Genomic DNA, 18,212 nt, shown 5'->3' on the forward strand with positions numbered 1-18,212 from the left:
TGAGGTAGAAACTGAGGGTGAAACATAAGGTAGTTCAAAAAGAGTTATACAGATATGATCAGCCCCTAACAGCCCTTGGTAAAATTTTGTCTCTGGTGAAAGTTTAAATCCTCTTTGGATTGGTCTTAAATGTTTTTCATTTAGAGAATTTCCATTCATTTGATTTTTTTCCTACCCTCTACATATTTAGGTTCCACAGTGGTGTTGCTCGTTTTAGACTGTGCTCTGTAGTTTCACTTTCTGGCATTTTGGGTAGAATGGTTAGAAAAAAATAAAAGCATGTTAAAAAGTAAAAAGAATGAAGAATAAAGGCCCACAGATCTCTACATGAGTGATTTTGACTTTGGAGTCCAGAGTTTGGTTTCCAGGGGCAGTGACTTTGTTATTAGATGGTTCTCGCCATGAAGAAGGACCTGTGATGTGTGTGTCGGGGTGGGTGTGGGGGTTGCTGTAGGCATCTTTGAATATTTAAGTCAACACTTATCTAGCATGACCACAACAGCATCATTCAGACATCATATTTTGTTTGTACTTAAAGTGATCTTCATTTGTTGAGCCAAAACATACCCAGTGTTGTGAAGGTTATTTTTAAATGTATTCCACTACAGATGACAGAGTGCATGGCCCAAAATGTATTTTGTAACGTATTATTTTAAGTTACTTAATGTGAGTAACATATTCTGAATACTTTGGATTACTTGATATATTGTCATGCTTTTTACAACTACATGAATCTACAGGGTGGGCCATTTATATGGAAACACCGTAATAAAATGGGAATGATTGGTGATATTAAAGTCCTGTTTGTGGCACATTAGTATATGTGAGGGGGCAAACTCCTCAAGATGGGTGGTGACCATGGTGGCCATTTAGAAGTTGGCCATCTTGGATACAGCTTTTGTTTTTTCAATAGGAAGAGGGCCATGTGACACATCAAACTTATTGGTAATGTCACAAGAAAAACAATGGTGTGCTTGGTTTCAATGTAACTTTATTCTTTCATGAGTTATTTACAAGTTTCTCTTTGTTCACAGCCATTGACATGTCAAAGAGGTTAACACGTGAGGAGCGGATCAAAATTGTGTTGATATCTGGTGAACGCAGTAACCGAGTCATTGCAGCAGATTTCAATGCAAGACACCCTACGAGACCACCCATCTCCCATGCTACAGTTAGAAAACTGCTTGCTAAGTTTTGTGAAACTGGTTCAGTGTTGGATTTGCCAAAATGTGGATGCACGAAAACTGTCATTAATGAAGAAACATCAATGGCTGTCCTAGCTTCATTCAGCAAGAGCCCACAGCGTAGCGCTCACCGCATGTCGCAGTGGCATTAGTCGTGAAAGAATAAAGTTACGTTGAAACCAAGCACACCATTGTTTTTCTTGTCACATTACTAATAAGTTTGATGTGTCACATGGCCCTCTTCCTATTATAAAAACAAAAGTTGTATCCAAGATGGCCGACTTCTAAATGGCCACCATGGTCACCACCCATCTTGAGGAGTTTGCCCCCTCACATATACTAATGTGCCACAAACAGGACTTTAATATCACCAACCATTCCCATTTTATTATGGTGTATCTATAGAAATGGCCCACCCTGTACTATTGCTGTGTAATTTATTGCTATTATTGAAGGCTACTTGCCACCGAGCTAACATCTTTAGCTGGTGTTAGCTGAGGTTAGTTCATAGACAGCAGACTGGTAGACTTGATGGATAGCATTAACAACCTGCTAGCTGCAAATAATCATGTGCAGTTCTGATGTAACAGGACACTTACATTGGAGGCTCTTATTGTGTGTTTTGCTTGGGTTTCTGGGAATTCATGGAATTACCAAAATTAGAAACAGGAAAAGACCACTGTGTAATCCATTTATTTCTACAAAATCACTGTATTCTAATTGTCACCTATTTAAGCGGTAACTGTAACAGAATACAGTTACTCATGTTTTGTATTTTAAAGACGTAATGCCGGTACATGTATTCTGTTACTCTCCAACACTGAACATACCTGCAGACTAATGATAGCTGACAGGTGATTGCATCAGATCCCCTGATCTTCACACTCAACTGACCTAATGTAAACTCATCGAGATTCATTGGTTGAGTAGGTGTACTGAAACTTTTTCGTTGGTACTGTATTTTAGAGTTGATCTTTTTTGCCGTATTGTAACATATTTCTTCTTCTTTATTATTTTCATCAGATTAACTTCAACGTGGCGAAGTATGCAGTCTCCCCTGACCTGAAATATGTGCTCTTCGCATATGATGTGAAACCGGTAAGTTTGTTAGATCTGTACAATCATCATTTTTTCTTATTTTTACATCTCTGTCATACTGAGACTGTTATATCTGCATATGGTGTGTATAGAATATGCAATGGAATGCAGAGAGTGGCTGCCTTCTCAGATGGATGGAATGTAAATAGATAAGTTTGGGCTGTTGGTTTCATACCATTTTTTTATGTTGACTTAAACTGTGCCTATAGGACTCTGCGCTTATTGAGTTTTTGCTTTGTAAACAGACAGCGACTCTTTCAGTGCACAACATGCTCAGCATGGAACAATGTGGTCACTGCTGCTGGGAAAAAGGAGTCAAATAATTTACTTGAAGTCACAGTGAAACTGAAATAAATACAATTTCGTATTTTCTCATTGTGTTTCTGACTGGACTGAGTAGACGGGCAGGTTATAATTACCCCAGCAAGCCAACCATGTGCTTCAGATATAGTTGGAATGTTGGTACATGGTTTAGTGAGTGCAAAGCAGGCTGTGATCCATTTAAAAAGGAAATGACTTTTGAGCAGATCACCGAAAATGTGGTTTTTTTTTATCTTATTGGGGAAAAAAGTAAGATGCCTGCCAAGATTTTATTGTTATTATTTATCCCTGGTCAGGCCCACATCTTGTATTTTCATTTATTTATTTATTTGTTTTCATTCTAGGCCCCATGTGACCCATAACATAGTCACAAGTTAACCACATAAACCATGGTGGGCCATAATCTGGCTCATGAAAGCCTGTGTGGGGCCAGTTATAGGCCATAAATCTGTGTGGCTCCCACACACACAAGATCACTCTCTACCTATGAATAATGCTATAAACTACATTCTCACTTGCATTTCATGGGAAATAAATTTTATAATATATCTTTTTGTTGCCTTGTGACCGGCAGTATGTCCAGATGTCTAGGGTGTACCTCCTCCCTAGTACTTTCTTAGAAATATAATTGAGAATGTAGTTCAGTTGTATAGGAACTTATTTTGGGGAGTTAGATTATACACACACGTATAAATACAATGTTACTGCAATCCACAAACAATATGGATTATGCAGACATTTATGCCCATGTATTCGAGAGAAGTCAGACATATTTTAACCCTTTCATGCATAGTGGTCATTACAGTGGACAGCTATTCAAAGGCTGTTTTCTTGTATTCGTGTCAGTGTTGATGGTATTCTTGCACATAAACCACTACATTGGACACTGATGTGTCACTCCATACGCTGCCACCCACTGGTCGTTTAATGTTACTATAGATGTATGACGTGTTTCATTGTAATTATTGTTATTTAACCCTGTCATGCATGAATTATGACAACCACAATAAGGATTTGATTCTTAAGTATTTTTATTCATCTTTTCATGCCTAAAAATGAATAAAAATACTTAAGAAAAGAACTCCTGATTGAGGTTGTCATACAGGGTTAAACAGAGAGAGAAAAATAGGGTTTTGTTGTAAAGGAAATTCTGAATCTTAACATATTTAATCAGTAAAGTATCAGGAAAGAAATTAACCTAATGAGATAGGACAGGTTCCTCAAATTCTAGATGCTTGTGGTTCAGGACTAAAGCCAAAAGATTATCAACAGAAACTTCATGTGACATCTTCCAGAACATGGAGGAGGATTTGTGCAAAGTTACAGAAGGTCTAAAATGCACAGTGACAGAAATATAATGATATTAAAAATCAACAACCAGCGATGTATTGCCTCGGGAAACTCTGACAGAAAAAAAGGTGAATGTGAGGTTTTCGGTAGCGTGGGAAGAATAAGTGATAAAAGTGAAATTAGAACTCAAAAAAGAGCAGAAACGTATGTTCGGTGAAATAAAATCAGAATGAGTAAAGAAAGCTAATCATCTGAACTTTGTTATTGCTATTGTGTTTTTGTCATTATGTTATACTTTTACAGCACATAAACTGTGGAAAGATAATCTGAAGGAAAACTATAATGTAAATCAACAGTGAACTGGCAGTAGTTTAATTTAACCCAAGAAGAAAGGGAAGTAATTTAAAAGGAAGTTCAATCAGAACTTCCATTTGGAGTGGTTGTTGTGCTCTAAATCAACAAACACTTCCTGGCTTGATTGTGCACTGAGAAAAGGAAAAACATGTACTGCTGTATTTTCAATTGTAATTTAAATTATACATTATTTGAAAGCAAGCAACCAGTCATTTTAAGATACAATAATCACTGCATCAATAGCTGTTTACCTTGTCACAAGAGCGACTACATGGTATTTTCTTATCTTGTGATTTTAGGAGCACATGCTTAAATTATGACAATGTAGCTTGCCATCACCAGTGTGTGAATGTGTGTGTGAATGGGTGGATGACTGGATATGTAAAGCGCTTTGGGGTCCGTAGGGACTAGTAAAGCGCTATATAAATACAGGCCATTTACCATTTTACCGTTTAAATTGCATGCTATACCCTGTTTCCACCTTCACACACATTAAATAATTATTTACTGCCCATGCTGACCCCAACCCTAACTCTACCAGAATATGCAGAGAATATATATGCAAAGAAAAGAAAAATGCCATTCATGAAAAAAATAATTTTTTAAAGATGAAGTTTTTACTGGTCGTCAAATCATGGTAGGGTTAGAGTTGACACTGATGATAACTTTGAGCTCACAGGGTTAAAGGGACTTATGCATGTATTACATTGCACCCCCATTTAGGGTAAATAAGCTAATAGTCTAGAGCCATTACTTAGTATTATATTATTTTTTAAACATTACTGCTATATTAAAGGATGCATTGTAAAAGGTTGTATTTGAACCCAAACCATGATTTTCCTTAGCCTTAACTAAGTACTTTTGATATAGAAAACCTAACTAAATAGTTTTCAACTCAATTTTGACCAATTTTGACCAAAGGCAAGAAAAGGTTTGGCACCACATCACAAGCCCCAAAAAATTATCTCAAACTTGGGAGTCGCAGCTAAATTGAGTGGATTACGTCATGGCAACCCACCCTGCCTCCAAATATGGAAATGTGTGATCTGAATGTGATCTGAATTACCTGCGAAAAGTACATTTACACAAGAGTAGATTGAAAACATGAAGTATGTGTCCCCTGCTTTTTATACAGGTTTTAATGTTATGAGAAGAAATTTTTAACCACTTTGACAGAGGTTAAAAATCAAGCAGACTAACTTACAATTTGTCTTGTCATTCAAATGCTTTATTTTAAATGATTGCAACCAAAAAGAAAAGGAAATAAAAGAGCATCACCAGGTGTTGAAAGACAAACCCATGCTGAAATATCGTCTTGATGCATTCTCAATCATCCAGGAAAATAAATCTCCAAAAGTTGATTCTGTTCATCTGGACGTAGCGTTTTCTGGGAGAAACGTTTCGTCACTCATCCAAGTGACTTCTTCAGTCTCAGCTGACTGCAGGTTTCCCCAATCTTATAAACAGTACATTTGCATAATGACTGAAACCCACTGAAGGAACAATGGGCTGTGAGTTCAGTTCCTTAATCATAATTATGCAAATTCTCATGACCATTGTTCAACAACCACTGACCAAAACCCACTGATCAACAACCACTGATCAATGGCCATGAGTACCATTCATAGAGAGTTGGGGAACGGCTGCAATCACAGTATTGTAAGATGGCGAAAGATGTACCCTTAGGCCCCCTCCTCGATTCAGAGATGGTCTTTCCCTTTTCACGTAAATGGCCTCCTTGACTCGGCGCTCAAACCAGCGTTCTTCCCTGTCCAGGATGTGTACATCCTCATCCTTGAAAGAGTGTCCACTAACCTGTAGGTGTAAATAGACTGCAGAGTCCTGGCCTGACGAGGTAGCTCTTCTGTGTTGTGCCATCCGCTTCGCCAGAGGTTTTTTGGTTTTCCCGATGTATAAATCCTGGCAATCCTCCTGGCACTTAACAGCGTACACTATGTTACTCTGTTTGTGTCGGGGGACCCGATCCTTGGGGTGGACCAATTTTTGGCGCAACGTGTTTTGGGGTTTAAAAGCCATGCTGAAATACATAGTTGAATAAACATCTAAGCTTCAGTCCTCATGGGCTTAATAAATTTTGACGAGGGCCAGGGTCAGGGGGTGATTAAAATTCCTTTGTGACTCATGCTGAGACTGGCAGATCACGTTTATTCACTAATAGAGCAGCAGGGCAAGCTTGAACCATAATTACCGGCTTTCCATCAGAAAAGAGTAGATGCAAAATGAGATATGCAAATTGGACCCTCCACTCTGGAAGGGATCAACTGTGAGGATTAGTGACAAGGAGATTAATCAGAGCTGATTTGCATATTTTGAATGAAGGGTTAGACTTACAATTTGGAACAATACAGTACACCGAGTGGCCGGAAGCCCAGCTTATATTTAGCACAAGGTTATACTGACACAAGAATCTAATAGAAATTGCACTGTTGGTCCATTTCTAATCTAAAAAAAGGAAGCATATAAAATTGCTGTTAATTTAAAATGACTTCCTGTGTGCCTTGTTAAATCCCTTTGCAGCAGTAGCTGACAAACAGTAGACTTTTTTTTAAACTAATAGACAGTAGCAGCGGTATTGTGTAAAAACACCAGCGTTTATGTACACTGTCCTGCACCTCTAGCACACTTTGAAATTAAACTATGCAGCTAAATCAAACAGCAAGGGAACATCTTACAGTCACAGCTTTGGGTATACCAATAATAAAACAGGTTAATACAGTCCTTCCTTTTAGGATGTAATCTTCAGAGGCTGTAAATCAAAATCTTTCCTACACAAACTGACTTTGTTTATTTCCTTTGATACTCAACGTGACTGCCTCAAGTTTTAAAGAGCTAAAGAGACTTGATCTGGTGACCCATAAATAATGGAAAATGTTGTGCTGTGCATTTATCCTTTTGAAGTGCTGATGAATAATTAATAACATAAGCAGGATGCATGCAACAAACTTCCTTATAACAGAACACGCAGCTAACATCAAACTCAAGAAAACAAGAATTCAGTGAAAGAAATCACTTCAAATTACAGTGGGAAGGAATAAGAAACATTGCTTTTTAATGAAAGTATTTATTTATTTATTACAAATAAATAATTAGATGAATAGTTTTCCACTTTCATTTTCAGCAGACTGACTGTTTCTTGTCTGCAGAACTTGTTTTATAATCTTTTTTGTTTTTGTTTTAGTTATTGAGAGCTTTTATTAATTAATGCAAAATACTGAAAAACTTTTATTTATTTATTTATTTTACCAAAATTGTAATATGTTCTAGCTTATCTATTGTGCACATTATGAAAAACAACATTAAATTTGGACTGTCTCCATTCGAACAAGCAAAGAAAAGTCTTGGAAATAACTAATAAAATGTCACTGTCATGACTTAACTTTCGAGTGCTTTTCCTTCATCTATTTGCCTTGTCATATAAACATGAAAAACACCGTTTTAATACCTTCAATTAAAGGAGACACCTGTAGCATTAAATTAGTTACATTATCCTCATGAAAATGTTAGGTACATATACACATTTTATTACAGTAAATAAAAATATGAAATGGACAGGTTCTTATGTAAGTCTTTGGTACTTGAGCACTCAAAGCACTTTTCTTCTACACCTAAGAAACATTCACAAAAATAAAAGAAAAACAAAACCTAAGACTGATATAATTCCTGAATGTCTGTTGCAGTAGTCTTTATAAAGTGATGTTTTAGTTGCATGCTGCTGCATTGCATTCCTAATTGTAATTGTCATCTGCATTGGGATTTACCTACAAAACTAAGAAGACTCTGTCAACTCATGCTTATTCCACTGGAACTGGAAGAAATTATGTAGAAGCCAGGTGCTGCTAATCAAAAGCATTTAGCTAATTGATAATTAGAGAATGTGAGCATCTCGATAAAAGCAGATGTTTTGGCAGTTTGCTGGTGGGCAAATTCACCTCAAGGTCAGATTGTGCATTAAGAATAAAATGCAATACCAAATCATAATGGTCAGCATGATGATGGAGGGGTGATGATTTGTGCTTGTGTTGAAGCCACTGTTCCTGCTCTGTGTGCCAAAGTCACATGTGAGGTCATTTGTTTGACAGCTAAAGCTTGGCCTAAACTCGGCCATGCAGACGACAAAGATCCCACAGCAGCAAATCTACCACAGAATGGCTGAAAAAGAAAAGAATCAAGAATCAATCAACAGCTCCTTGAAATGCTGTAGTGGGACTGTGAGAGTGCTGTGCATAAATGAATGCCTGCAAACATCAATAAACTGAAGCAGTGTTCTGGAAGAGTGGACCAAAACTGTTCCACAATGATGAGAAACTTATCAAGTCATACAGAAAATGACTACTTCAAGTTATGAGGTGTACTTAGGTTTTCACAACTGTATTTCATTCTACAGGGTGGGCCATTTATATGGATACACCGTAATAAAATGGGAATGGTTGGTGATATTAAAGTCCTGTTTGTGGCACATTAGTATATGTGAGGGGGCAAACTCCTCAAGATGGGTGGTGACCATGGTGGCCATTTAGAAGTCGGCCAGCTTGGATACAACTTTTGTTTTTTCAATAGGAAGAGGGCCATGTGACACATCAAACTTATTGATAATGTCACAAGAACAACAATGGTGTGCTTGGTTTCAACGTAACTTTATTCTTATTCTTTCTTTATTCACACACTGATAGCAACACTGCAGGAGAAATGCCAGCACAGGCATCCAGTATCTGTAGTTTCAGGTGCTGCACATCTTGTATCTTCACACCATAGACAATTGCCTTCAGATGACCCCAAAGATAAAAGTCTAAGGGGGTCAGATCAGGAGACCTTGGGGGCCATTCAACTGGCTCTCTAGGAATGCTCGGACCTGGCACCCATAATGTGGTGGTGCACCATCTTGCTGGAAAAACTCAGGGAACCTGCCAGCTTCAGTGCATAAAGAGGGAAACATCATCATGTAGCAATTTCAAATATCCAGTAGCCTTGAGGTTTCCATTGATGAAGAATGGACCCACTATCGTTGTACCCCATATACCACACCAAACCATCACTTTTGTTGTTCCAAAAGTCTTGGAGGGATCCATCCAATGTGGGTTAGTGTCAGACCAATAGCGATGGTTTTGTTTGTTAACTTCACCATTCACATAAAAGTTTGCCTCATCACTGAACAAAATCTTCTGAGTGAACTGAGGGTCCTGTTCCAATTTTTGTTTTGCCCATTCTACAAATTCTGTGCGCCGATCTGGGTCATCCTCGTTGAGATGCTGCAGTAGCTGGAGTTTGTAAGGGTGCCATTTGTGAGTAGCTAATATCCGCCGAAGGGATGTTCGGCTCGCCACTGCAACATGCGGCGAGTGCTACGCTGTGGGCTCTTGCTGAATGAAGCAAGGACAGCTACTGATGTTTATTCATTAGTGACAGTTTTCTTGCGTCCACATTTTGGCAAATCCAACACTGAACCCGTTACACGAAACTTAGCAAGCAGTTTGCTAACTGTAGCATGAGAGATGGGTGGTCTCGTAGGGTGTCTTGCATTGAAATCTGCTGCAATGACTCGGTTACTGCGTTCACCAGATATCAACACAGTTTCGATCCGCTCCTCACGTGCTAACCTCTTCGACATGTCAATGGCTGTGAACAAAGAGAAACTTGTAAATAACTCATGAAAGAATAAAGTTACGTTGAAACCAAGCACACCATTGTTTTTCTTGTGACATTACCAATAAGTTTGATGTGTCACATGGCCCTCTTCCTATTGAAAAAACAAAAGTTGTATCCAAGCTGGCCGACTTCTAAATGGCCACCATGGTCACCACCCATCTTGAGGAGTTTGCCCCCTCACATATACTAATGTGCCACAAACAGGACTTTAATATCACCAACCATTCCCATTTTACTACGGTGTATCCATATAAATGGCCCACCATGTACATGGAGGAAAAGTCTTACCTTTTGTGCAAAAAGTGAGAGAACTGAAGTGGACATAGTTCCTGCTGTATAGATTTATGATACACTGTTTGTGCGTCTCATCTATTGAGAAAAAAACCCCAAACTCAACATGACACCTTTGTGATGAAGGGCAATAAAAGCGGTTTTTCCAGGAGAAGTAAATTGCTTCTCTAATGGGTTCATCTCTGGTGCATTGAATGAAATAAAACATTCATCACGTTTCTTGGCCAATTTTGCATCTTGGTAGAAATGTGTCAGTCAAATTCACCCTCACCCCACTGTCCCCACCCCAATCCATTCCAATCATTTGCTTTGGATTGCATTTTGCTTTTGAAGTATTTTAACAACATATATATATATAGAAATAACAGTATGTGACCTCAGTCACAGCTGCAACATTGTGTGTTTTTCTTTTTTACCTATCCTAAGCAAAGATATAGGCAATAAAAAGAGGTTTTATTTGTCTATATAGATTTATCTTTTTGCTGCAGAGTCAAATCCACATTATATGTTTAAAATTACAGTACTTACTATAGCTACATTCCTACTTAAGATGAAGGCTCAGGCTCAGCTGATGGAGTCAGAGAATCACGTGGACTAAAAGGCGAACAGACTTAGTCGGGCTGTTGGGCCTCAGGCAGCCTGAGCTGCGTAGGTCTGTCACGAGGAGACAGAGACGGAGACAGAAAGCAGATTTCCCCATTTGTGCCCGTGACTTGTGTTGTCACATCATTTACTTGTTTTTATCACATCAAATCAGCTGCATTCTTTATTAAAACCAGGTCTGATATTTCAGAGGTATGCAGGTCAGGCAGATGAAACGAAGGTAAAAGACCTTGGAGACCGCAGCAGGTCTCCAAGGTCTGATAAGGTGTTGCATGCATAGAATAAAAATGCTAAATGAATACATACCTGAATGTGGCTTATACTGTATATCTTTTTGAGCCTTTAATCCATTTGAAAAAACAAATCTTTAACAACTGATTGGTTCAATCAGTCGTGTGTATAAAGCATTTCTGGAGTACTGTTTTTAGCCTCAAACAAATACAAAATTAGTGTTCTGCTGAGTATTATGTGTGGATGAGTTTCAAGAATCAGTTTTCTGAGCACTGAGTTTTTTTTAATGTGTCATATTTTATGGGGAAATGGAAAGCATATCTGTAGTTTCTAAAATTTGGTTCCTGTTTTTGAACCTGGAATGAATTATTTTTTTTAGACCTCGGGGTAGCATAAAAATGTTCTCAGTACTACATTAACATACGGTACACATCCATGACAAACTAGCACTGCAAAAAATACTACACACTACATATAAAATCATTATTGTTTAAGCTGATATTATGATTGTTTGTTTTTTTTTTATTTCTTTTATCTTATTAGTTGTTTCTTATTTTCAAATCCAGAATTTATAGAGGAACACTATCACTCATGTCGAGTCTTGGTTTTTGCCTCTTGGTAAATGTAAAGTCCAGTGTGCTCCATTTAGGTCTCTGCCAACACCTGTGAGAAACAGCTGGAGTTAATCAGATAGCTGATATTTTTATGAAGGATCAATGTTCAAAGTGACAGTTTCAGATTGACTGTAATTTGACACATTACTGTTCTATAAATACTGATTAGCTCCACTTTAACCTCCTAGGACCTGGCGTCCATATATGTGGACATCACATTTTTGGTTGTCTAGACCAAAATACTAAATTTTGCTCTACAAGGACAATTACGAAGACATTATACTGCCTCTTTTTCATCAAAATTTAAAACAAACATCCTCATATGTGGCTCTCATTTTTCTTAGAAACAAAAATTAGGTTAAAAAAAAAATCTGGTGATTCTTTATTTTTGCATTCATTGGATCTCAATATGCCCAAATATCAAAGAGAAATTAAAAATGCATGCCATGGAAGAGTTCAGGTCTTAGGAGGTTAAGGACAAAAACTCACCTTAAATCCGCATGTGTGGAAATCACAAAGACCACGTGTATTCGTGGACTAAGTACCCTGATTACTTGGATTACTCATGGGTTTTGGCAGGTTTAATATCACAGCATAATGCATTATGTGATTTTCCCTTCAGTATTGTGAAAGTTGTACAGAAATGGTTTGAAAAGACAACTTGAGAGCCCTCAGACACCACTGTGAGTATGTGAGCAGGGACTGGAAGTTAGCCAGTGCTTCCACATTAACTCCAGTGTGTTTGTTCATGGTAATGAAAAGCCATGTGGCTCATTAATATTGTCTAACAGCAGGTAAGCAGAGGATTTCTACACCATCCACTCACTGGTTTTAGTCTTTTTTATGTGGCGTTTAATAGCAAAAATCCTGATTCTTTAACCACCCATAGGTGTCAGTGAGGTTTTCTGTCAGACTTGCAACCTGTTGCATCATCCTAGTGCATCCTGGGATACACTAAAACTCCCTCGAAATATAACAAATATTAATCCTGAAATGTGAAATGTAACCAAAAAAGCATAACAGCAAAGAAAACCAATCTTTCTCTGTACACTTCTTTTAAATTAAACTTCTAAACAGGTATAAGTAAGTACAGCTTACCGACTTTATCGATTACACAGGTGGTGATCAGCAGTATTCACAGTGTTTCAGCACATCCTGTGTGGATGCAGTAAAAATTTACTTATGCCCAAGGCTTAGCCAGAGATACTAATGAAGGTGAGGAATGTGCTGAACATTTATTCCATTAAAACAATTCAAATGATGAACACCAAGAGGTCGACATTTTATTTCAACAGATCTTCCCAGGGAATTAGATCATTACAATTATAAGCACACTATAATAAGCAGAGGCCATTGCCTTAATTTGTTACAATATGAAGATACTATATAGCTCCTCAACAAAGTAACACTTGATATAATTTGATACAGTGGAACTAAAACCATGGAAAACTATGCTGTCAGGCATGTTATTAAAGAACTGCAGAGTTATCTCAGATCAAGAAATAGGATGCAGTATGTGAAGGATGCTTACAAGAAGCAGTCTGTGCACTGATTTGATAGTTTACGGTTGATTTTTAGATAGTTACTGTGCCAGGATAGACACCGTAAACACGATAGACACATAAACTAATTTTCAGTCCCAAATTAATAAGAAACATAATGCTCCTTTTCTTCAAACAGATTTGGATAATATCTTCAAATAATAGTAATTAGTATCAATAAAGAGTGATTGTGGTATTGATTAAATATTGAAAAAGTAAAAGCACAAAAAATACCTCTTCCTTAAAATAAATTCTAAATTAAGGTGTTGCTTATAGTGTTATCTGGCAGGTAACACCTTCTCTTCATGGTTCAAAACTCTTGGTACTGTTAGCTGACGATAATTTACTCATTTTACAAAACCAGTAAATGATTTTTCGAACGAGCAGCTCACAGTTATTAAAATGCAATGAATTCCATCATTGACAATAACACTTTATCACGCAGTCTGTTTTTAACATTAACATTCCTTTCTCTGTTACACCTCCCTCCAGCACTCTGTTTCCATTACAAAATACAAATATGACAGCTTTGTTTTACATTGCATATACTCTTGTAAACACATATTGCAATCAGCTAAATATTTTAACATCCAAATTTGAATCTCTTGTCAGTCACATGACACAATAGAGGTTGTCCAATACGCACATGCATTTTTATGATGCTTGCTGTAATCCCATGCTTTGATCTATGAACTATACTGTGAAGTCTGTGCTTGCAGTTAATCGTAACCTCTAATGAACGATGAAAAGAATAACAAAGAGACTTGGATCTGCACTAAAATAAGCAAACCGCTCTCCTGCTAATCACGCACTTTGATCCAGTGCTGCCTTTGAACTAATAAGTTGTTTTATAGAGTGCAGCCTTTGTAGTTGCTGTTCATAAGCTACAGCGGTTTTAGGTGGTTATGTGGATCTAATGTGAATGGAGGAGTTTCCTGCTACAAGGTCCAGGAGAAAGCTCTTGTAGCCTCACCTGTCTGTGGGATTACATACTGTTATCTACCTACATCTGTATCTGGGAGTGATTAAGCTTGAGAAAAGCTCATAATCTCTAGGTTCATGTTTGTCACTGCTCACAACTGGCTGGTGTTTTCTTAGCCTTGCAGACACCATGTAATGTTTGAAATCTTTGCTGCCTATAGTGCTATTTTACTCTCTTTGTATGCCATTGCTATAAGCTGTTGATTTAAGTATGTGTATGTATCTGCATTCAAATATAGTGGGAGAGAGAGCTCTCCTGCTCCTAACATTCATATATTCTGTTCTTTTTCCACTGAAGTAGAGGGAACATAAAAAAATACATAATTAGGTTTAAGCTATAAAGACACAGAAGTGCGTGGGTTTGAAGTTGACAGATTTTTCACTGATTCTGAGTGACAGCCTCTACTGATTGCATGTCAAGGCATAACTGGATTGAAAGCCTACATTTGTTCTGCATTTTTCCAGCCATACCAATGCAACACTTCAAGCTTGTTTCTGTCTGTCACTGGAAAAGTTGAAAAGCCATTTACCTTCTGAGCAGTCTTTTAAGAAATCAACAATTTTGCATTTTCGTAGCTGATCAGTTTATATTCCAGTGTCCCCATTTGAGGAAGAATTGCTAATAAAGGATCAAATAATCTAAGTGGGAAATGGCAGTGGGGAGTCACAGATGTAATGCTGAAAACAAAGAGGGAAAATGAGAGAGAAGCTATCTGTGCTGTCTCTGTTGAGCCCACCTGACATTTCAGGGAAAAGCAAACCACAAATATGGGAAAAGCAGAAAACAAATATCGTCCTGATGCACAGCACCTGTGTCCCAAAGCAACATCTCTGCATTCAGTTTAATAAATTTCAAATGAGTGTGAATGGTGGCTGCTGCACTGAATGGCGATACCCACTATTATATAGGCTATCAGCATTTCTCCAATAATGCCAGCAAAATAAAAGTACCCCTTTGGGATTTTCTTGTTAAAGTAAAACACCTGCATTCCTGTGTCCTTAAATGCCTCTTGTTTGGTGTATTGCAACCATAACGGATGAATATAGCAATATTCTGAGACATGTAAACAAAGGGATTTTCGCAGAAAATAAACACGCATCAAGCTACATAGGCTTATGTAGTTTAGGTGATGTGAGATAAAATTTGTCTGCGAGATTATCTGAAGCTGATATCTATCCCTTTGATATGTCTGATTGCAGTATCCAATTGCAAACAATGTTACAAATCAATAGGGAGGACATTCTCTAAATCCTTCACTTAAATACAAGTGATAAAATTAGATGTCATCCAGATCTTTATATTTTTATGACATGCCTGTGGTTTAACTTATTGATTTGTATCATCTGGATTTATGGATTTAAAAAAGCTGAGTATCATCTGCATAACAACGAAAATGTATGCAGTGTTTTAAGTAAAGGTTTGGTCCTGGCACATAACCCTGTGGAACTCCACAAGCTCAACCTTGGACTGTGGGAGGAAGCCGGAGTACCCGAGGAGAACCCACGCAAACACGGGGAGAACGTGCAAACTCCCCAGCGAGATGGTGAAGTCAAACTCAGGACCGTGTTGCTGTGAGGCAACGCCCCTTCAGTGTATCACATTTCCTTTAATACCAACAGTGTCTTCAGGTTTCTGTATTAAAATATTATAATCAATAGTATTGAATACTGCTCTGAGGCCTAGCAGGAGACACACAGAGATGAGTCCACTGTCAGAGGCCATAAGAAGATAATTTGTACCCTTCACTGCTGCTGTTTCTGTGAGGATGCACTCTTTAAATAAACCATTCCTCTGCAGATGAATAACCCGCAGTTTCACAACTACTCTTACCGGGATTTGTAAGTTTTGACCACATCAAAACTGAAGTAATAGAAGGCTAAGCTATTTGCAGTGTAAAATTATATTCTTTAAATATAACCCCATCAAGAATCTAAACAAAAGAAAAACTAAAAATCCTCAAGCTGTGAACAGGCTCTTGGTGTGCCTTGCGTATTCTATCTAAATGTGCTTGTGATAATGGCAAGCAAAAATATAAACAAAGACAAACAAAAATATGTTTCAAAGCCCACCTTTTTATAGTTCCTAGAGCCAAAATTACCATAGCTGCCACATAGTGACAGGAGAGTAGGATGTCAGCTTCACATATCCTGTAATGTAAAGCTTTGTTATTCTTTGGTTGCCTTTTGGTAGACATGTTTTCCCTTCTCACAGAGCCATCCAGGGAGCTGCTTCCACTACACTATTGATTTTTATAAGTGGGCTGATGCCCAGCAGGGGAAGGGGAAGGCTCAGATGCACTTCTTCTGTGGTGACATCCATGAATGTTTTGTTAAATGCCTGTAGATAGTTTTTTCTTCCTTTTGTCTCACTCAAAAGATTTTTTTTGTCATACAACAGACAAAACATATACATATACATACATATATACATACATATAAAAGGCACTGTTTTTGTCCGCTAGAGTGAGATTTTCATGGCATATTCTGCACCACATCTCTGTGCGTTCATCATTTGTTTGAAGCCAGCTCACCTCCAGCAACCACTTTTCCGAGAATACGCGCTTCTTTTGCAGTTCAGACTCCTTCTGACATTTCTTTGGAGGTGGAGGAACACCAAAGTAATTGCTTAAAGGAGCTTCTTCGACATCTTTAAGCGTTCTAAACTAATGTCTGTCCTCCTCCAGAAAATCTTCTGTACGCAAACGTACGTTGCAACTTCTTATCTGGTGCACGTCTTTTATTTTGACAGCGAATGCGCACCCGCGGACCACTTATGTGCACCCCTGCTTATAATATATGCATATTTTTTTAAACAGGTTCATATAGTAAAAACATAATCTGTTATGTTACTGGGAGGGGTTATGTTTAATGGGAATTCAAACTCCCAGTTAGATTTAACTGAAACACTTGTTTTTCTTCCATCCTTCACTTTTCTTTCTTTTTTTTTTTGACAAAACATTTATTTCCCACAAGTCTAAAAAAGGTCAGTTACTTGACAGACAGAGACCAGCCAAATGTCCTTGAGTGTATAAAAAGGATTACTGTCCTGACTGCAGGCACCTTCTCTCTTGTTTCTGTTTACAGTCGCATTTTGTTTTGCATGTTTAACTTTTATTAGTCATCTTAGTACTAATATGGTCATAGAATGACATGCACATTAATAAAAACTTTTTGGTCTTTCTTTTTAAGTTAAATTATTTATAATCCTTTAATTTAGTAAAATGCACTAGCCAACGGGAAAGATGTGGAAGATACTAATGTATCTTTTAATATAAAACCCATGAGCATAATTGTTTTAAAAAATACTTCTAAAAGAGACTAAATTAAAAACTGAGAGGTGAAACAGTGACTTTGGCTTTCACATGGTTTTTGCTGCTGTTCATTAAAAATGCAGTTGATTAAAAGTTAAATTAACATAATATGTGTATTATCATAATATTTTTCAGGTTAGGCTATATTCAGAGTTTCAGTTTCAAATGAGGTGGAAGGCTCACGTTTCACTGAATCTTTTTATTTACTTATTTATCGAGTAATTCTTTTGTAACTGAAAATTTCATATACATTCAGTCATTGATTTAAAAAATGTGAGCAGACATTTTTATTGTTTGTAATCTTCTGCTAAGTTTTTTTACACTGCTAGAATCACAGCTACTGGAACACAGAACACACCAAGAATACCTGATCAATCACCTTTTGTCGAAACCGATTTCCACGTCTCCTTTATTGCAGAACAGTAATATGTAAATATTTAATATGTAAATGCTCTAATGTTCAGGCACAACAATAGTAATAAACTTCAGCACATGGGTGCACTCAAAGTTAAAACAATTAATTCAATTTAACATGTTTGTTTCATCACTTTGTAAATTTTAGGACACAATTTTCTGAAGTATTAGCTTATTGTCTTATTTTCAAAAAAATTTCATTTTACTGATATATCTTTATGCTATTTAGTGGTTTTTATCATGATTTTATCATCATCATCATTAACAAACAAAGTTGATTACAATCTTCATGATACTTATTTTAGGGTGTTTCAA

At 37.3% G+C, this 18,212-nt stretch overlaps 1 protein-coding gene across 2 annotated transcripts in view; it reads left to right on the plus strand.

Moving 5' to 3' along the window:
- LOC146500969 (inactive dipeptidyl peptidase 10-like) overlaps positions 1–18,212 on the plus strand; it is a 251,993-nt gene that overhangs the window by 189,069 nt on the left and 44,712 nt on the right. For both annotated transcript variants that reach the window (XM_085136350.1, XM_085136351.1), the window contains exon 5: positions 2,208–2,282. In XM_085136350.1, coding sequence (XP_084992476.1) covers positions 2,208–2,282 — 75 coding nt within the window. The remainder of the gene's footprint in view (positions 1–2,207; positions 2,283–18,212) is intronic.

This window comes from Neolamprologus multifasciatus, chromosome 16 (assembly GCF_963576455.1).
Source record: "Neolamprologus multifasciatus chromosome 16, fNeoMul1.2, whole genome shotgun sequence".
Taxonomy (NCBI): domain Eukaryota; kingdom Metazoa; phylum Chordata; class Actinopteri; order Cichliformes; family Cichlidae; genus Neolamprologus; species Neolamprologus multifasciatus.